The 20,593-nt window shown below is 51.9% G+C and overlaps 1 protein-coding gene across 1 annotated transcript in view; it reads left to right on the forward strand.

The window, feature by feature from the left end:
- OTOG (otogelin) overlaps window positions 1–20,593 on the forward strand; it is a 94,737-nt gene that overhangs the window by 754 nt on the left and 73,390 nt on the right. The window contains 14 exon segments of the mRNA XM_040639797.1: window positions 12–72; window positions 3,543–3,618; window positions 5,035–5,127; window positions 5,279–5,433; window positions 7,659–7,777; window positions 9,295–9,500; window positions 10,368–10,498; window positions 10,745–10,851; window positions 11,261–11,370; window positions 11,777–11,905; window positions 12,767–12,875; window positions 13,165–13,211; window positions 13,678–13,823; window positions 19,675–19,807. Coding sequence (XP_040495731.1) covers window positions 12–72; window positions 3,543–3,618; window positions 5,035–5,127; window positions 5,279–5,433; window positions 7,659–7,777; window positions 9,295–9,500; window positions 10,368–10,498; window positions 10,745–10,851; window positions 11,261–11,370; window positions 11,777–11,905; window positions 12,767–12,875; window positions 13,165–13,211; window positions 13,678–13,823; window positions 19,675–19,807 — 1,622 coding nt within the window.

Raw genomic sequence — 20,593 nt, forward strand, 5'->3', positions numbered from 1 at the left:
TTCTCATCTAGCCACAGACATCAGGAGGTGCCCCTCACCATAGAGGATGCTACGACAGTGATGGGAAGCCAGGTAAGAGGACGCCTGGAAGGCGGGCGTCACTGGGCAGGGGCTTATTTCTGTCTGGGACTGGGGCTGGCTGGGTTGCAGGAAGGTTGTCTCTGCAGTTATTTGAAAGGGAATAGTGTTCCCAGTATATGTCTGAAGTATGCAAATTCACGGGGCACTTGTATTCCCACTTAACTAATCTCTTGAGACCTTGTAGTTGGTTCAGTTTGCTTTTGTTTTGTTTTATTTGGAGAGGAGGGCACTGAGAAGCCATCAGGACACAGCTGAACTCTCCCGTGCCCTGGGGTTAAGCATAAAGGTGAGGCTTTAGGCAAGTGAAATTCTCTCTTACCTGCCTGGTCTAGGAAGGTACAAAACCCCGTAAGAGGCCCCACTCCAGCAAGGATGCCTTGAGAAGAGAGACGAAAATTGGGCCACTTGGTGGGGTTTGGGAGGAAGAGCTGGTTGGGAAGGAGAGCCCCAAACTATTATCCTCTGAGTCCGTCCCACCCCTTGTTGCCCACACTCCTGGGGTCCTCCCTGCTGTCAGGAGAGGGGGTAGTTTGTTTTCTCCCTTTGCCAAATTTCTCTGGTCTTTGGATCGGGTGACTTGAGCTCTCTTTCCAGTCATGTCCTGCATTTCCCTTGTCTGCAACCGCAGACACGTTACAAATCTGGCCTACCCACAGCCAGATCCCCCAGAACATCTCGAACCTCAACTCATGCACCCTGGCCCTAAGGATCAGCTCTGGGCAGCTCCTTGTGCCAGCAGGTTGGGGAGTATCATTTATAATAGGAAACAATGTGCCCCAAATACCTGCCGTTTGGAAATAGGTATGAAGACCCCAAGACAGGAGGAGAAAATGCTGATTCTGGAAGGGGTGGATTACCTAGGCTTCTTATTTCTTGTTTGTCCACTTTTTCAGGCAGGCCTGAAGTTTTAGAATCATAGTCAGATACAGTTTGAGTTGAAAGATAATGTTATTTTTTTAAAGATTTATGTATTTATTCGAGAGAGAAGGTGGGGGAGGGCAGAGGGAGAGGGAGAGAAGCAGACAGCCTGCCATGCGGCTCCGTCATCACAACCGTGAGATCATGACCTGAGCCGAAATCAAGAGTCAGACGCCTAACTGACCGAACCACCCAGGTGCCCCGTTACTCTTTATATATGATGAAATCAAGGCAGGTGGGTGACCTGCAGGGGCCCCCAGGAAGCAGGTGAAATAAGCCACCCTGTTGCCCCACCACATAAATGCCCCATAGAACTCCAGGAATCTGTGTGTTTTAGTGGAAAATAACCCTTAGCCAAGCACCTCATTCCCCTTGTAGGTTTCCTTCCTTGCTGGATTCCAGGGTAGGCCTCCCTCCCTTTTCCTTGGGGAAGCGTCTGGACCAGACGACCCCAGTAGGTTTCTCACATTACTCCTTAGAGCAAATAAGGGGTTGGAATGGCCTTCCTTTAAAGCCACTGGAGCGTGGAGGAATGAGGTCATTAGCTAGAAAGTGAACCTGGGGATCCTTCCAGGGCTTCTCCCCAGAATAACCTCACGGGTAAGGGTGGGGGTCCCAGACCAGCCGCTAACCAACCTACATTTCGGTGCTGCCACATTCCTGTAGAGCACAGCCATTCCCAGAGAATTGATGGTATAGACCAGGATGGGGGACAAATGCAGTGTTATCTAATTTCACTGAAATTTAGCATTTCCTTTAATTACGCCGGCAGGCTACAAACCACAATACAGCAGTAACAGTGTCTGTGACTGTCACCAGGAGAAGTCACAGACATTGTCCTATCACCTTATACTTGGTGGTATTTCCAGATCTCATTTATACTCACTACCTCAAAACTCTGGCAGTGATAAGACCTGCTGCTAGATCTTACTATTTAATGTAGTGATAGACAAGCACAAATATTACTAAATCACACATTTTTATAAAATATTTTCATAACTATATTGCAATATAACTGATGTCTTTTGTCATCTTACGTTTTATTTTAAGTATTTATACATAACATTCTGACAATGGGGCCATAGGCTTCGCTTGATTATCCGAGGTTCTTGGCATTGAAATGGCTAAAAACTTCTGATCTAAACTGAAGATGAATCATTTGGGCAGGATTTAAAAACTTCTGCAGAGAACGGCCTCGATTCCGCAGCACCATCTTGCCCTCATTAACACCGATCTCAGAAGCCACATTTGAGGTGGGGGCGAGGAGTGGAGAGACACAAGACTAGGTTTCATTAAGAGCTCTCTGGGGCCTGTGGGATGTGAGGTGGTAGTTTTCCCGTGGTCTCTGAGGCCCCGAGAGATCGATTACGACCAGGGTGGGAAGCCTGACTCCTGGGGCTCAGGCTGGGTATGCAAGTTAAGGGGAACCAGGGAGGACCCAGGAACCAGAGGCCAAAGTGGGACAAGGTCCAGGAGGGGCTAGTGACCTCTCAGGGGTCAGCAGGACAGTGAAAAGGGAGGCAGTGAGTGCCCAGGGATGAGGCAGAGAGATTGGGCCCGCCAAGGAGGGGCAAAGATCTGAGGCTGGGCTCCAGGGACCAAGGGTTCTGAATCCTCTCCGTGTTCCAAGTCCTTGGCTGGAGGCTGAAGATTCTGCCCGAGGATGCAGTGATGATAGGGAGGGAGGAAGACACGCGAGACAGATACCCACAGTGTGGTTGGTGCCTTGTTGGCCCTGTGAACAAGAACATAAGCTCCCTGAGGGCTGGGACTTTGTCCTGTTCACACTGGGAAGCTGTATAAATGGGGAGGCCAGGGCTCTGAGTGGGGAGGAGTTTGCCGTGACCGATGACATGAGCCACCTCAGACTAGGGTCCTGAGAGGTCGGGTATCCAAGTCAGCTAACTGTGCGGTGACTGGGCACACCTGATGTTCAGGACAGTTCTAACTTCAGATGGTTTATATGAAGACACCACTTGTTGGGATTTCTGGTCTGGAAGATAGGATTTCTCAGCTCACTTTGCCTATGTCCTCCTCAGATTTGTGGTATCAGGGAGAGTCCTGGCTTGGAGCTGAGTTCTGAGGACCATGGGTGGTGACCTGTGAGGAAGGTTGGGGTGGAAGATTGGGTGAGATGTTCCCCTGCCTTGGGGCAAGGGCCTGCCTTTGTTTCCTAGGCCTGCCTCGTGTGGTTTCTGTGGTGAGGAGGAAACATATTTATTCTCCAGATAAGGGGGTTTTGTGTTGGGCTGTGGAGGACTCAAAAGTGTACTAGGGAAGGAAGGAGAGAGGGGAGGCTAGGGTGAGCATGGGGAGCATGGAGGGGAGGGAATGTGTTCAGGCCACCAAGATGCCACTTTGGAGGGTAGAAACCAGCCTTCACTCCTTTAGGGCAGGCCTGAAAATTCTCCCAGACCTCTCAGAGGTGGGCCTGGGGAGGTGGAGTGGCTGGGGGCCTCCCTCCTCCAGGTGATAGACAGGAAGGGCCATGACCTTTAGGAAGTCCCTCCCTGACTGTGTTCTCTCCCTTCTGTCTTTAAAAGGAGGCTGAAGTCCTGGACTCCGTGGCTATGTCTTCATGGGAAAGGCGGCTCCATCGGGCCAAATGTGCACCATCTTGTAAGTAGCCCCCTCCCTGTGGCCTATGGAAGACCCCTGGCCCACAGAGAAGACTGTGAGGACAGGCCAGGCTTCCCTTCGGGCCTCCTGTGACCTCTTTGCCCTGCAAGGGGTCTCTTTCCACCTTCCCCAGCCCTGGCCTCCAACTCTATTTTGCTTTCTCCTTCCTAGCTGAGGAGAGCTTCCTCTCCAGTGTCCTGTTCTTATGACCATGGCCCCATGGCTTTTCCCTCTCACACTGTCTGATGCCAGTGAGATTGGGCTTCCTTGTTTAGTGGTTGTTTTCCCCCTCTACTTCCTCCTGTTCCTGCGGCCTCTCCCCTCACCCTGTCCTGTGTCTGCAGCCTCTCCCCTCACCCTGTTCTGTCTGCGGCCTCTCCCCTCACCCTGTTCTGTCTGCGGCCTCTCCCCTCACCCTGTTCTGTCTGCGGCCTCTCCCCTCACCCTGTCCTCTGTCTGCAGCCTCTCCCCTCACCCTGTTCTGTCTGCAGCCTCTCTCCTCACCCTGTCCTCTGTCTGTGGCCTCTCCCCTCACCCTGTTCTGTCTGCGGCCTCTCCCCTCACCCTGTTCTGTCTGCGGCCTCTCCCCTCACCCTGTTCTGTCTGCGGCCTCTCCCCTCACCCTGTTCTGTCTGCGGCCTCTCCCCTCACCCTGTCCTGTGTCTGCGGCCTCTCCCCTCACCCTGTTCTGTCTGCGGCCTCTCCCCTCACCCTGTCCTGTGTCTGCGGCCTCTCCCCTCACCCTGTTCTGTCTGCGGCCTCTCCCCTCACCCTGTCCTGTGTCTGCAGCCTCTCCCCTCACCCTGTTCTGTCTGTGGCCTCTCCCCTCACCCTGTCCTGTGTCCGTGGCCCCTTCTCTTGCATCCAGGTTCCTTCCCTTACCACACTCCACTTTGTCTTCTTGTGCTCTGTGCTCTGTGGCCTTTCTGTCTACTGTACTCTAAATGTGAGGCGTCTCCCCTTCCCTGGGTCATGCTTGAGCCTCTTCCCCTGAGCTTAAGGAGCAGTGAGGAAGAATGGTACTTGAAGATCTCTGGGCAGTCTCCCTACTCACCCCACATGCTCCTTATTCTCAGTCTGCCTTGTCTGGCAGCCAGGAACTTTCAGCAGAGGGAGCTGAAGGCCCAGGTGGGGATGGCCTGGGGGCCATTTGATGCACACTGAGGACAGGTACTCTGAGACCCCACGCCACCTGCCTGTCAGGGAAGGAGCCAGGTAGCCAGGTTTGAGGTACCCTTCTCGTGCCCCCATTAAGGCTAGCTACTGAGGAATGTTGGGGCCACCTGTGGGGGGATCTGACTTCCACGGAGCTCTGGGAAAGCTGAGTCCGGTGCCCTGGTGGGAGGGAGGTGCTGTATCACGGGGTTCTGCCCGTCTTGGCTCAAGGGGGAGGTGCCTTCTGTCTCTCCCCTGCAGACTTGTTCTCCTGCTTCAACGGGGGCGAGTGCGTGTACCCAGCCTTCTGTGACTGCAGACGCTTCAATGCCACCGGGCCACGCTGCCAGATGGGTGCGTCTGAGCTCTCTCCCACCCCTGGGATGGGCCACGGGTACAGGGAGAGCTTGTGGGCCTGAGGCTGGGGGGGCGGGGGGGGCCCTGCTAACCTCTGGCTTGAGGCCCACTGCAGCTGCACAGACAGGCTCTCTTTTCTCTGGCACAGTGTACAATGCCGGCCCTGAGCGGGACAGCATCTGCCGGGCATGGGGACAGCACCACGTGGAGACTTTTGACGGTCTCTACTACTACCACTCTGGGAAGGGCAGCTACACCTTGGTGGGGCGCCATGAGCCTGAGGGGCAGACCTTCTCCATCCAGGTGAGGCTTTCCTTACCCTGCCAATCTAGGAAGGTTCCAGAGCCTATGGAGGTTGTGCTGGCCAGGGCTCTCCTTGTCCGTTGTGGAGCTGGGCCTCCACAGTTCTCTCTCACCCACTCACTCCTGGTTGCCCCTGGCCAGTCATTCGTTTAGTCACTCATCATTAAGTATTAGGTACCTACCTGTACTCTTCCTGGCACAAGGCTTGGTGGTGGCCTTGTGGACAATAACACAAGTGTGGTCTCTGTCCTCGTGGAGCTTACATCTAATGGGGAAAACAGACATCAAATCGAATGAATCATTTCAAGGGCAACTGAGTGCTTCCAAGGAGAGGTGCCAAATGTTAGAAGAGCATGTGATGGAAACCTAACCTTGTTTATTGGGATGGATGATGATCAGGGAAGACTTCCTGGAGGAAGTGAGATTGAAGTTGAGATTTGAAGAATGAATTGGAGTTAACCAAGTGAAGGGTCACAGGGGTGAGGGGTGGGCATGAGAATATTCTAGGTAAAGGGAATTTGGGTGCTAAGGACCTGAGATAACAAAGAGCATTGTGCCTCTGAGAAAATGGTAGAGATCCTGGGTGACTCAGTTCAGGGTTACCTCTTCCAAGAAGCCTCCCGGATACACTGACCTCTTAAGCTGGCTCAGGGGCTCCTCTCTGTGTAACCAAATCAATGCAAGTTACTGCATTGTTCTATTGTGCATTTCTCTTACAAAGTCTGTTTCCAGGTTGGTCTTCTCTACGGGATAGAAGTTTTCTAGGCAGGGACCATGTCTTTCCATTTGGTGTTCCCAGGACCCAGATTAGTGCTCAGTAAAAGTTTGTCCTAACTACGAACACATGTGTGGGACTCACTGTCAGGTAGATCTGATTTCCGTGCTTACCCCGGGTGTTGAGTGGGGGTCAGTACACCTCTGTCTGGAGAAAAGTCTGCTTGGGGAGCCAGCTCTGCTGAGGGGCATCTTGGTTAGTACTGAGTTAGGGCCAGGGGCTTGGGAGTTTGGGGAGATCCTAATGTTCACTGTCACCCCACTGCCAGCAGGCATGCCCCTCTGTCTCAGGCATAGACCTGCCAAGGGGCCGCCTGGGGGTCATGGCCTGGATGGGCTGACCAACTCTGCCCTCTCTACCTCGGCATATCACACATCAGGGGTTTTCATGACTGTCATTTCATGATGGATATGTTCTGATTGCTTAGACTGATGGGGTGCCACACATTCATGGATTATGAAATAAACTTAATGAGTTATAACTAGTATCCCCCCCGAAAGAAAGAAAGAAAGAAAGAAAGAGAGGAAGAAAGGAAGAAAGAAATAAACTAAAAATGGAAAATATAATGTGGATTCATTACACATTCATGGGGTAAATACTATTTTGTAAAATTTTTGTTTTATTTATATATTTATATATTTGTATTTCTTACTGTGGGTCATGATCTAAGGTTTGAAAAATTCAATTAGACTGTGGGGTGGCTTTCACGGGCCCCACTTTCCGCTGACGTGACTCCAGCCCGCTTAAACACGTTTAACGGTGATCTAGTGGAAGGGTTTCTACACTGGGAAGAGAAGCGTTGCAGACTTTTCCCTAAGCCCTGGGAGCCTCAATTCTCCTCCCTCTCTTGGGTCTTCTGGCTTTGAGGTGTGGGTTCTGTCTGAGGAGAGGGCAGGGGAGTTGTGCACGTGACAGTCAGCACAGGTGTGACACGTGTGCCTGGGTGGGCAGGGAAGGACAAGACTGTGCCTGCCAGGGTCACGGTAGGAGGGTGCGGATAGTGTGTGCACTGAGAGTGCCCAGTGAATCTGTGGGGGGGGGGGTGTTCTATGTGTCAGAAGGTGTGAGTGTATACCTTGGCTTTGAATCTGATGGGATAACCTGGATTGCAAAAAACGAAAAATGCAGATATAGGGAGACAGCACGACGTCCTGGAAAGAGCCCTGAAATTTAGCCTTCAGTCTGCATGTGTGTGCAACCTGCATCACTTCAGCTCTCTGAGTATCAGTTGCTTCCTCCGGGAATTACAGATCGTCATTGCTCTGTCCTCCCGTGGGGCTGTGGGGACTGGGGGACATCAAGCATCACAGAGGAAAGGTGCTTGGCATGCAGAGGGCAGGCGATCAGCATTAAGCAGAAGCTCCACGGGGTGTCACGGAGCTCAGAATGGAAGCTCAGGGCCAGCTCTGTGGCAGGAACGCTGCACAGTGGCCTCTGAACCCCCAATCAGGTGCACAACGACCCGCAGTGTGGCTCCTCCCCCTACACCTGCCCCAGGTCTGTCAGCCTCTTCTTTGCGGGGGAGCAGGAGATCCGTCTGGCCAAGGAGGTGACCCACGGAGGCGTGAGGTAACTATAGCCCCTGCCCTGAGCTCTCCAGCTCCCTGGCACTGGTGGGGGATGTGAGCACCTTCCTTCTCAAGCCTGAAAAAAACTGTTTTCTGGGGGCGAGCAGCAGAGTTTCCACCATCAGGGCAGGAACATACTGGCAGGCCAGCCGGGTTTCTTGTCATCTGGGTTTGCAGAAAGATGAGTCCCTCAAGATTTTCTGAGACTTTCAGGCCCTGTGGGTTTCTAGAGAGTGGGTATTTGTGCTAATAGCAGAATTTTCCAGATAGTTGAGAGTATACCACTACAAGCATGCTTACTTTTTTTCTTTCACAATTTCGAGGGAAACTTCCTCAATGGATCATACACAGTTCAAGCCTCCCCAGAGTAGATACTGAGCACACTGTCACCTTTTCTGATGACAAAGAGTTATTTGAATGTCACTTATCTTGCTGGGATATCAGGGGCGCCTGGGACCAGAGGAATGAGGACTCTTTGCCCCCACAGCAGATGGCCCAGACGGTGGTTCTTCTGAAATCTTTCTTGTATCGTGTCTTCACTGTCCTTTCCTTCCCTTGCTGTCTGCTGTCGCTTCACGTTGCTGCTGGGTTGGGGAAAGGAGTTGTCCCACGAGGACCCTTCTCCCGCTCTCATTTCCTGCTTCAGATCTGGAAACTAAGTAACCAAGTTTTCTGGGGCTGAGTGTAAAATTGAAAGCCCAAGGGTTTCTCCTGTGAAGAAAAGATTGGCGTATGGATCTTTGGCTACCAGTTTTGGCGGGTTAGACCCTTTTTTCTTTCCTGATTTTCAGGTGGATTGAAAGTTGCCAAATTCCGGACAGGCTAGGAGACCCTGTCCCAGTAAAACTGGGAATGCGATCGGGACGGCTATGGCCCTGCATCTTTTCTTCCACTCCCAGCTTCCCTGACCCCTCAGCTCTTTTCTCGTCCTACCGCTTTCTTGCTCCCCACCCAAAAAAACAAACCAAGGTAGTGTCTGCTTGTACCATTTCCCCCAACTAGGAGAAAGGATCTGGCAACCTCAGACACTCTAAGGTTTTTTTTTTTTAAAGATTTTATTTATTTATTCGACAGAGATAGAGACAGCCAGTGAGAGAGGGAACACAAGCAGGGGGAGCGGGAGAGGAAGAAGCAGGCTCCCAGCGGAGGAGCCCGATGTGGGGCTCGATCCCATAACGCCAGGATCACGCCCTGAGCCGAAGGCAGACGCTTAACGACTGCGCCACCCAGGCGCCCCCAGACACTCTAAGATTTATCCCTGCCAGGGAAATGGCAATTTTAAGTGCCAGTTTTAAACTCTGCAGACAAAAGAATCCCGCTCTAATGGTGGACTTCAGATATGGGGAAGTCGGGGGAGGGCCCCCCCCCCCCCGATCCCGTGGTACCAGGGGCATGTGGATAAGGAGGTGCCGGGTACATGATGGGTCCTGCGGGCAGGGGACGGCGGGTCCTTTGGTGAAGGGACGGGATGAGTGGGGGTGGTGTGAATGACCTGAAGCTCCGGGCTGTGCCCTGCAGGGTCCAGCTGCCACAGGCGGTGGGGAGCGTGCGTCTGCAGCGGCTTGCTGGCTACGTCCTGGTGCTGCGGCAGTCAGCCTTCACGCTGGCCTGGGACGGCGCCTCGGCCGTCTACATCAAGATGAGCCCGGAGTTCCTGGGCTGGACTCGTGGGCTGTGTGGAAACAACAACGCCGACCCCCAGGACGATCTGGTGACCAGCTCTGGTGAGATGCGGGGCAAGCGGCCTCCGAAGGGTTTGGCCGGAGGTGGGGGACGGGTCAGGCTGGGAGGGGTGGGAGAGGCCTTGGGGCAGAACCCTGGGGTCATGGTACTGAAGACCCAGCGGGAGGCCAGGGACCCCTCCCTAGCCAGTGTGTGGCCTCAGGCATGTTCTTAACCCCTCAACGTCAGTTTCGTCTGTGAAACAGTCATCAGGAGAACTCCTACTAGGGTTGTGTAAGGATCCAAAAGGGCACTTTGAGTGGGATTGACCCTGCAAGAGGTGTACGTGCCAGGGGCAGGGAGCAGAAGGCCAGAGAGAGAGCCAGGAAGAGAAAGCGCCCCATGGGAGCTGAAGATCCCTATGAAGCCGTGGTAAGAAGTAAGAGTGCAGCATACAGGGCCAAGTCCTGGCGACTCTGGCCAGAAGAAGGGAAGTGACCCCTTTGAGCCCCACAGCATACTGAGCCCTTAACATACAGTCTTTGCGATTCTTTGCGATGATCTCATGGGGGGCTATTTGCCCTATTTCACATGTGGGAGAACTGAGGCTCGGGGAGGGGCAGGAGCTTGTCCAGGCTCACAGACTAGTTGTCTTTTGATTGCATGGTGTTGCCCCCCCCCCCGACGAGTTTGGGGCAGTAGGGAGCTACTACAGGTTCTGGAACATTCTTGCCTATTATCACCAGCTTTTTCAGGAGAGTGGCTCTGTTGGGAAATGCAGACTGGGATGGGAGCCGGGAGGCTGAATTCTTCAACTCCTTGCCCACCTTTTGGCATCGCTTTGGCTCCATCTACCCTCCCTCAGAGCCCTCTGTAGCCCCTTCCCCACAACCCACCGGTGGTCATGCTAGTTCTCCCCCCGCCCCCAGGGAAGCTGACCGACGATGTGGCTGAGTTTGTGCACAGCTGGCAGGAGCAGGCCCCCAACCAGCCTCCAAGGCCTACAACTTCCTCCCTGTCTCGCCCACCGTGTCTGCAGCAGAGCCCAGGAACCATGCAGGTCTGGACCCTGGGGAGAATGCCTCCCCCTCCCATCCTAGTGTCTGACCTTGGTTCATTTCCTGTCCACCTCTTAGAAAGTCACTGGCTGCAGGGGCCCAGACTTGTCTGTGTTTATGGCCCCACCCCTTTTTTCTCCACCATTCTGTCTTGAGCTCAACTTGGGGTTAGGTGTGGGGATGGTGACGTCAGAGGGCTGTCAGTGGCTTTGCCAGCCCCCAGCTCTGACTCCTGGCCCTTTCCCCAGGGTGTGTACGACCGGTGTGAGGCACTGCTGAGGCCCCCCTTCGATGCCTGCCATGCCTACGTCAGCCCTCTGCCCTTCACGGCCAGTTGTACCAGTGATCTCTGCCAGTGAGTAGGCAGCCAGGCGTGGAGCTGGTATTGGGTGGTGGGGAGACCTGTCCCGGTACTGTGGGGATGGGGGAAGCGGGCTCAGCATGTGGGCCCCTGAGCCTGATAATCCCAGGCCCTGACAGATAGGCTTCCCAAAGCTGGGAAATTCTCATCTGCGTAGGTGGGACAGAGCTTCCCTATTCTCTGAAGTCCAGAAATGGGGACGGGCGCCCTCAGGGTCACGCGAGTCAATGGCAATGTTGGGACTAGAACCCAGGTGTCCTGCCTCCATCTGGGTACCTCCGCAGTCTCCCTTTCCTAGCTGCATGACAAGGAGGGGTGCTCTGAGCCCTGGAAGTCTCTAGGGGGTGCTGGAGGGCGGACGGCAGCTAGGGCTCTGGCGTGACGCTGGGTTTCCCCGGCACAGATCGGTGGGCGACGAAGCCACCTGGTGCCGGGCGCTGGCGGAGTACGCCCGAGCGTGTGCGCAGGCGGGGCGGGCCCTGCAAGACTGGAGGACCCAGCTCCGGCAATGTGGTAGGCGCACCCTGCTGGCGGCCAGGGAGGGTTCACACGAGCTCTGTCCTGGGGCTCCGGGTGGGCTCCGGGTGGGCTCCGGGTGGCCTCCTCGGGCCTCAGCTCAATGTCCTGCCCTGCTTAGAGCCACAGTTGTCAGAGCTGTAAGGCCTGAGGCCCATCTTCATGTGACCGAGGAGCAGACAGGCTCAGAGCGGAGGGACGGGGGTCTAGGGTCCCAGAGCCAGCTAAGGGTGGGCCTCAGAGCCTCCCAGGCTCTCGCCAGCTTTCTGGCCACCCAGTGTTCCCACCGGGACTAAGGAAACAGGAAAATCACAGCCCCCTGCCGCCCTCTACCCCAAGGCCTGGCGTGGGGGTTGGGTCTGTCCTGGCAGAGCTGGGGCCGGACTGCTCCCTTCCCCCGCAGCCGTGCACTGCAAGGAGAAGGCCTTTACCTACAACGAGTGCATCGCCTGCTGCCCCGCCTCCTGCCAGTCCCGGGCATCCTGCGTGGACAGTGAAATTGCCTGTGTGGACGGCTGCTACTGCCCCGACGGTATGCCGGGGCGGGGGTGGGGGAGTGGGGGCCTGGCAGCGTCTTCCTGGGCTGGCGCGGATGAGCCTGAGGCAGGGGCGCAGAGGCTGCCTGCTTGTGGAATGAAGGAAGGAAGGAACACACAACTAGTAAGGGAATAAATGAATGACTGGCTTCAGGGAGGTGAGGATGGGGGTGGCACTGTGGCTCTCGAGAAGTCCATCGGAGTATTTCATTTGATCGGGACTGAGCCTTTTAAGGTGTGTAGACCAGGACAAGTCATTCATTCATTCATTTGTTCATTTATCACACATGCATTTGCTTGAACACTCATCCACGTTTTTAGGGGGTATAAATTTGCAGCACATCTGTAATGTGCAGCTCACTTGGCTAGGCAGAGGTGGAGATAAAAATACATGGAGATACGGCCATTGACTTTGGGGGTCAGAATCTGGTTGCAGTGATAAGATACATATACCTACGACTCCAGTCTAAGGCATAATGTAGTGAGGACGGGCTCAGGGGTTCAGACAAGAAGAGATATAGGAGTTCAGTGGGGGGAGAGATTGTCAGGGAGGGCTTCCTGGAAGAGGTGGTACCTAAGCTGGTTCTAGATGCAGTGACAGGCTTTTGAGAAGCTAGTCAGTATGCGGGTTGCTTGGGGTGGTGAGGTGAGATTATGCAAAGGTCTGGAGGTGAGATGATTGCCCAGAGGGGATTCAGATCTGGCCTGCTGCCAGGATTTATGCAGGAAAAAGCTTGACGGTGGGCTCAGTGGTGAAAGCTTGGATGAGGGGATCTTTGTCACAGACCCCGGGCAGCCACGAACTATCTGTGAACAGGGGTGGAGGTGAGTTAAGTGGGCCTCTGCTGTCACCCTAGGGCTAATCTTTGAGGACGGGGACTGCGTGGCTCCAGCTGAGTGCCCCTGTGAGTTCCATGGGACCCTGTACCCGACTGGCTCTGTGGTGAAAGAAGACTGCAATGCCTGGTCTGTGTCCACAGCTGGGGGGTGGGACAGTGAGGATTTCCAGGGTTTTCCATCAGGGCTACCCATCTGTCTGGGAGCCCTGGGGACATGGGGGCACTCACTCAGCATCTCTAAGTCCCTGGAGATCTCATTCGAGCTAACCCTCGGAGATGGAGGAAATCTCTACAACCCATTGTAGAGACGGGAAGACTGAGGGCTGGGGACAGGAACTCTGTGGACCCTGCCATCCTCCAGCATCTATCCTAGGCCTGGAGAAGTGAGCCCTGCCTCCCCGGTCTCTGTGTTTCAGCACATGCGCTGCAGGCCAGTGGGTGTGCAGCACGGCTGTCTGCCCAGGTATGTCTGACTCCTGCCTCGGACTCTACCCCCTTCATCTAGTCTCACAGCTTTTTGGGGCAGGAAAATTCTGGAGGCCAGGCCTGCAGTTCCCAGCTGGACCCACTTTGTTTCCTCAGAGCTGCTTTGCCTGGTTACGAGGGCTTTTATGGGGGGGTGGGGTCTATCTAAGGACCTTCCTAAGCTTGGAGGGCTTGGACGGAGACCAGTCTCCAAGCTCAGGCCCTGGTCTCCTGGTAGGGGGAGATGCCCAGGGCAGGGCTGTATCTCCCTTCAGATGGGCTGGTGGGGGACAGGGCTGCTTCTCCCCAGTGAACAGAGTGTCAAAAGAAGGACCAGGGCTCCAGACACTGCCGGAACTCCTGAGGACAGGATGCTGTCTCTTCCTCACGCTCAGAGCCTGCAGGGCAGAGGCCATGCCCATGGGATGGCTCCCATGTGTCAGCCACCTTTCTCTGCCCCTCAGCTGAGTGTTCAGTGACTGGCGACATCCATTTCACGACCTTTGACGGCCGCCGCTACACGTTCCCCGCCACGTGTCAGTACATCCTGGCCAAGAGCCGCTCCTCGGGCACCTTCACAGTGACGCTGCAGAATGCCCCATGTGGCCTGGTAAGGGCTGGGGACCTCAGGCCCAATCCAACCAGCCGCCCCTGCTCTCCGCCTCCTAGGGCAGGGCCCTAGGGTTGCCATAGCCCTCTCACCCTGATGTCTATTCTTTCTGGGCAGAGCCGGGGAACAGGAGACTAGGTTCTGTGTCTAGAACATCTGCTAGCTGAGGGGCACTTCCCTTTTCCGGGCCTCAGTGTTTTTTTTTTTTTAAATCTCTAAAATGGGTCTAATTCAACTTAATCTTTTCTGTTTCCTTGGAGTGTACCTTCAACATCTCTGTATCCATTCGTCCATTCATTTATTCATTCAGCAAATCCTGCACATCTATTTGTGCCAGAAGCTATGTTGGGTCTTAGAGGCTGGGATGAATTGGATCTGGCTCTGCCCTCCGGGCCATGCAGTTTGGTAGGTGAGGCAGATAACTGACCCCACCATCCACTGTGTTATCGGAGCTGGGACAATGTGGACATTACAGGGTGGGTGTTCACAGAGAAGCTTTTCCTTATTGTTGTTTTGCCTGGATGTCCAGTGGGAGGAGGGGTGGGTCCAGAGGGACTTCCCAGAGGAGGTGAGCCCGAGCTGTGTCAACCACTTGTGAATGTAACTGAGAAAATGGCCAATATGCAGGAATGGGTGTAGTTGTGAGTTTCTCTCTCAGTGACTGCCTTTTCCCTGAGCTGACCATACTGAGCTGACCCCATAAGCCCTGGTCTGGGCTACACTCAAGCTCCTTCCTGCACATAAAGCAGGGGTTCACACCCGTAGCCAGGACAGCCACCCCAAATCCCACCTCCCTGCCTGCCTTCTTCTCCCCCAGTGATGTCAGTGGGTGAGCAGACATCACTTAGAGGCGCCTCTCCCTGGCCCTGGGGACCCAGGCTCGGGCTGTGGACAAGAGAGAGGACTGTGCTTTCTTCCTTTTGAGGCCCGAGTGACCCCCTCCCCTCTCTCTGCCAGAGAATGGCCTGGATCTGCCCTTGGCTGCTCTCTGAATCAGAAGAATACTTGTCCTCAAAAGCAGGGTTGCTCTCATCCTGAGGGCGGCAAAAGAAAAGGCAAAGCGGGCAGACACCGCCCAGTGGGACTCCTTCCTATTTACAAAGTTCTAGAGTCTTAGAATACCTGGGGCTATGAGACCTCGGAGGTCCCTTACCAGCCCCCTCTCCACCGTGTTCTGAATGGTGGTTGGCCGGCCTCGGCCTGAAGTAACCTGCTTCATTGCTGAACAGTGCCTCTTGGTAGCACTTTCCTTTTACCATGAGCCAGGTCTCCTCCTCGTGACTTCATCCACGTGAATGAACCGGTAGAAGGCCAGCCCTCTGCCGGCTCTGCGCAGGGCACAGTGAGGGTTACACAGATGAGTCAGACCCTGGTCCTAGCCACCGGGAGCTCACAGCCCGAGGAGGGAGTCAGTTACGTCCTCAGGGCAGGTGCTTTACTATAGAGATACAAGAGCAGTGCTGTCCGAGGGGAGCTGTGTGGGGGAAGAAATAGTCCCATAGGTCAGAAGAAAGGATCAGGGAAAGAGTCAAGGCAGAGGTGGCATTTGAGCTGAATGACCTAAAAAGTGGGCCTAAAAAATAAATAGAAATAAGATACGTATATTTGAGGATGGGGAGGAAGGGCAATCTGGGAGGATTAGGTCATATGAAAGAAAGCAACGAGGTTGGAATGTTCTAGAATACATTAAGGCAGATGCAGAAGGACCGGGCAACTGGCTGACTGGCTGGTAAAGTGCAGGGTGTGTGAGAGAGAAGCAGAAGGAGCCAAAGATGAAGTTGTGACTTCAGTCCTGGGTAAACACAAGGGGGTAAGGTGAGGATGATGACGATAAAGTGTTTGCACGGTACTTTGAACTTTGGCTAATCACATTTGCATAGAACATCTAGTTTAAGGCTCGAAATGCCCCCATGTAGTAGTCATTATTATTCTCCCCAGTTAAAATATGATAAGACAGGCCTACAGAGGCTTGGGTGTTCCCCAGCAGGAGGGGGAGCTGAGCCAGACCCAAGGCTGGAAGTCCAGAAAGCCTGTCAGGGCCTCTTAATACACCCACCCCCAAATCAGGGTAGTGGTTAAGCCCTTTGAAGTATTTTTTCAAGTAAACCTATTTTTCAGAGTAGCATTAGATTTTACAGAAAAATGCAAAGATACGTGGAGCTCCCATATACCCCATACCTAATTTCTCCTATTATTAACATCATACATTAATATGGTACATTGCTTACAAATAATGAACCAATGTTTGTACGTTAACTAAAGCCTGTACTTCACTCCTATTTTCTTACTTATTTTTTTTATCCTAATATCATTTTTCTGTGTTCCAATACATCGCATTTCATTTAGTCTTCATGTCTCCTAGGCTCTTCCTTGCTGTTGCACTTTCTTTCTTTTTTGTGTGTGTGTGTGTGTTTTGTTTTTGTTTTTGTTTTTTGAGAGAGAGGGAGGAAGAGAGTGTGCACACATAAGCCTGGGGCAGAGAGAGAGAGAAAATCTTAAGCCGGCTCCATGCCCAGCGTGGAGCCCCATATGGGGCTTGATCTCACCAGCCTGAGATCACGATGTGAGCTGAAATCAAGAGTCAGATGCCTAACCAGCTGAGCCACCCAGGCTGTTACAGTTTCTAAGACTTTATTTCTGATGATCTTGAAAGTTCTGAGGAGTACTGGTCAGATATTCTGTAGAATGCCCCTCTACTGGAACTTGCATGATGTTTTTCTCATGGTTATAGGGGTGTTATGGATTTTGGGAGAAAGAGGTAAATTGCTATTTTCATCACATCTTATCAAGGGTACATATATCAGCGTGGTTTATCACTGTCGAGGTCGACCTCGGTCATCTGGCTGAGGTAGCGTTTGTCACATTCTCCACTGTAACGTTACCCCTCTTTCCCCCCCTTACCATACTGTTCTTTTTGGAAAGAAGTCACTATGTTCAGCCCACACTTAAAAAGTGGCAAGTTATGTTCCCTCTGCTTGAAGACAGAAAGTCTACATACACTATTTGGAATTTTTCTGCACAGGAGGTTTGTCCTTTTTCCTTCACATATTTTCTTTCAGTCATTTGTATATGTCAGCATGGACCCAGGGATATTTATTTTATACTTTGGGTAGAATCCAAAATTTGTAATTCAAATTTTTCTGACTTGACCATTGAGCAGTCTTTCAGTTGGCTCTTGGGTCCCTTTGACACAGCCCCATCAGTGTGTGTGTGTGTGTGTGTGTGTGTGTGTGTGTGTGGGCGCTGCCTTACTTTATGGTCCTACAAGATGCACTAGGCTCATCTTGCATATTTCCTGCTCTATTCCTAGAATCAGCCATTTCTGAAAAAATATTATCAGATGCTCTGGGCTCTTTTGATTGGAGAGTGGTGTTAGAAACCAAGATCTGGGGTACTGGGTGGGCTCAGTTGCTACTGGGGTATCATTTCTTTTAGAGCCTCTCAGCTGACAGAAAAAGGAAATACTAGGTATGACCTATGACTATCTTTGTATGACTAACGTAGATACGTGTATCTCTAGATAATCTATCAATAGCTCTCTATATCTGTGTGTGCTAAACAGAGTTCATATTGATGTTCCCACTCTAACCCATTATCACACGGGTCATTCTAGCCTCTCCCCTTGCTTATCCGGAACCGTCCACCCTGACCGTGAGAAATCCGGTTTCCACCATCCATCATCCGTGTATCTCATTGTTCAATTCCAGTATACAGGTATTAGAATAATTAACCCATTCCCATGGGAAAGGACTTTATCAACCAGAGTACAGTGCTTATGCACAGTTCCTTTTTCTTTTAGTCTTTCAAACTCCGCTTATATCCAAAGTCACTTAGGTCAACACTTTCCCTGACCCCCCTTTCAGTGAGGTTGTTTTATATATTTGTAATACAGTTCGATTCTTTTGTCACAATCTGCATTGCATCCTGGGACCCCCTGACCTCCTACATGATATTTTATTAATTGTACACATTAGGGTTCACTCTTTGTGCTGTAAAGTTCTCTGGGCTTCCACAAATGCAACCTCCCAAGTATTCCATGCACCTTTCTTATCTGTATCAAACCAGTCAGGACCAACTAACTATTGTAGCTCTACTCCTAAAGGAGACAGCTGAGGTGTAGATAAGTTAACTGAGCTCTTTAAGGTCTCAGCTTTCAGTGACATCAAGACTTGAACCTAAGACTCTGACTAAAGGACGCAGACTTTCTTCCTGCACCAATGGCGTGTCCAGAGGGGACCAGAGGATGAGTGGGTTTGACAAAGGCGATGCTTTAGACACAGTGCTTTTGAGCTGTTTTAGGGAATTTACATCTCCTTGGGAAGGAGCTTGGAAGGTCATAGTTTGTTGTACAATGTCTTTCTGAAAAGTTTCAAGCTCTAATCCTTTCCTCATTTCACCGTTTGATTATATCACTTTCAGGTTATACTTTCTCTGGCTGTCTTTGGATTTAGAATAAAGTCCAAAAATTTTACAAAACTCTGCCTGAGCTCCTCCTGCCTACTCTTGAACCTTTTCTTAAACCACTTCGCTCAGTGGGCTCTGGGCCTCTGGTCTTCTTTTATGTGCTTGGATGCATTAAATGCCTTCGTGTGTCAGGGGATTTTGGGCAGACTGTTCACTATACCTGGATGTCCATCTCCGTGCTTGCTTTCTTTGCCCAGCTACCTTCTATGGACCCTTCAGAACTCAGCTCACCTGTCACATTTTCCCGTGCCTCAGTCTTCTGATCTGCACAATGGGGTTGTTAGTAATACTTACTAAATTAGATTGCTCTGAGAATTAAGGGAGTAAATACATGTCAAAAGATTAGTACCTGTGGGGCGCCTGGGTGGCACAGCGGTTAAGCGTCTGCCTTTGGCTCAGGGCGTGATCCCGGCGATCTGGGATCGAGCCCCACATCAGGCTCTTCTGCTATGAGCCTGCTTCTTCCTCTCCCACTCCCCCTGCTTGTGTTTCCTCTCTCGCTGGCTGTCTCTATCTCTGTCGAATAAATAAATAAAATCTTTAAAAAAAAAAAAAAGATTAGTACCTGAACATAGTAATTCTATATTAAAGTTAGCAGTTATTATAATAAATATAGCAGTAGTAAAAGCTTTATGATGTTTACATTATCATTATCTTTCCTTAGGATGGCTTTTCCTACCTCTGCAGACTACGTCTTGTTCCTTCACTATACGCTTTCCTAGCACCCTACACCTATTTGCATCGCTGATCCCAATAATAATTTAAAAGCCAACTTTGTAATTACTTGTTTAATGTTTGCGTCCCACACAAATATGTACTCTCCCCAAATATGCCCATCATGTCCGTCGTTGTATGGTTGTGTGGACGTCTTCTTGTGGAAGGGAAGTATGAATGGGCCTGATGTGTACTACCCATTTCAGAGATGAGAACCTGAGGCCCAGATAGTATTAGCTCATTGGCTGCCTGCCTGTGAGTGGGGCTTGGTACTCTGCAGGATGTGACCCATGGAAAGAACTATACAAATACCTATGAAAGGATGAAATTAAATCCTATATTGTACTTGAGTGGGAAGGTCAGCGTTTCTGAGGCTAGACTCTGGGCCATCCAGGGGGTCTATCTCTGCTCTGTGTCGTAGACGGTCTAAGAGTTGACTATCTTTTTATTTGCATTTTCCCAGCTCTGCCACTAACCTTCTCCAGTCGGAGCCTCTGCCTTCCCATTCCCAGATGAGGGCATTTGGTTAGAGGACTCCTAATATCCTTTGGGGGCTGCGTCTCCTCCTGCTCCTGACCTCAAACTGCACTAGAATCCCTGCTCCTGTGGGCTCTGTTGGGACCAGCAGGAGAGACAGACTAACTCTGCCTCATTTGTCTTCCTCTTTCTCCAGAACCAGGATGGAGTCTGTGTCCAGTCAGTATCAGTGATTCTGCATCAGGACCCTCGGAGGCAGGTGACCCTGACCCAAGCGGGAGACGTCCTTCTGTTTGACCAGTACAAGGTTACCCCACCCTACACAGATGGTACGGCTTTGGTGGGCGAGGGCTAGCTGGGAGCTGGCTGTCCAGGCCTCTTCTTCCAGGCACTGCCTCTGGCCAAAGGCACTGCCACATGGGCAAGAGCTCACATTCTCTGATACTGGGTGAATCAGGCCCGAGGGGCACCTTGGTCCCAGGAACGTGGACTCTGGACTTGTAAGGTGGTCTTTGTCCCCATCCCAACATGACAATAGACTTTACAGCAGCATGATGGTTTCTCCTAACATGAGGATATGAATGGGGCTGTTTTCTATCCCTATTCTATTTTTTAGAATATTTTATTTGAGAGACGAGAATGAGAGAGAGAGCGAGCACACAGGTGGGGGGGGAGAAGGAGAGGGAGGGGCAGAGGGAGAGGGGGAAGCAGACTTCCTACTGAGCAGGGAGCCCTACACAGGGCTCGATCCGAGGACCCCAAGATCATGACCTGAGCTGAAGGCAGACGCTTAACCGACTGAGCCACTCGGGTGCCCCCATTTGTTTTTTAATTACTTATTATCCTGTCTGATTCCACAAGGGATCTGCGGTAGCTTGTAGGAAGCACATCTAACAAAAACGGCAAAACAGTTAAGCAATACAATAGTGCCAGAGAAAATTGTAAAGAAAAAAAAAAGAGTAAGTGTTCAAGACTGAGAGGAGTGGGGATGCAGGGGGTGTAAAGAGACCAAAGAAATATAAGTCACAAAAGGTGAAAAATCCACTACAATTGAATCTAAAAATGTAAAATTGTTGCAATTGAATCTAAAATCATATTGTGAGCTTCCTGGTGGG

This window comes from Ursus maritimus, unplaced genomic scaffold, assembly GCF_017311325.1.
Source record: "Ursus maritimus isolate PB19 unplaced genomic scaffold, ASM1731132v1 scaffold_23, whole genome shotgun sequence".
NCBI lineage: Eukaryota > Metazoa > Chordata > Mammalia > Carnivora > Ursidae > Ursus > Ursus maritimus.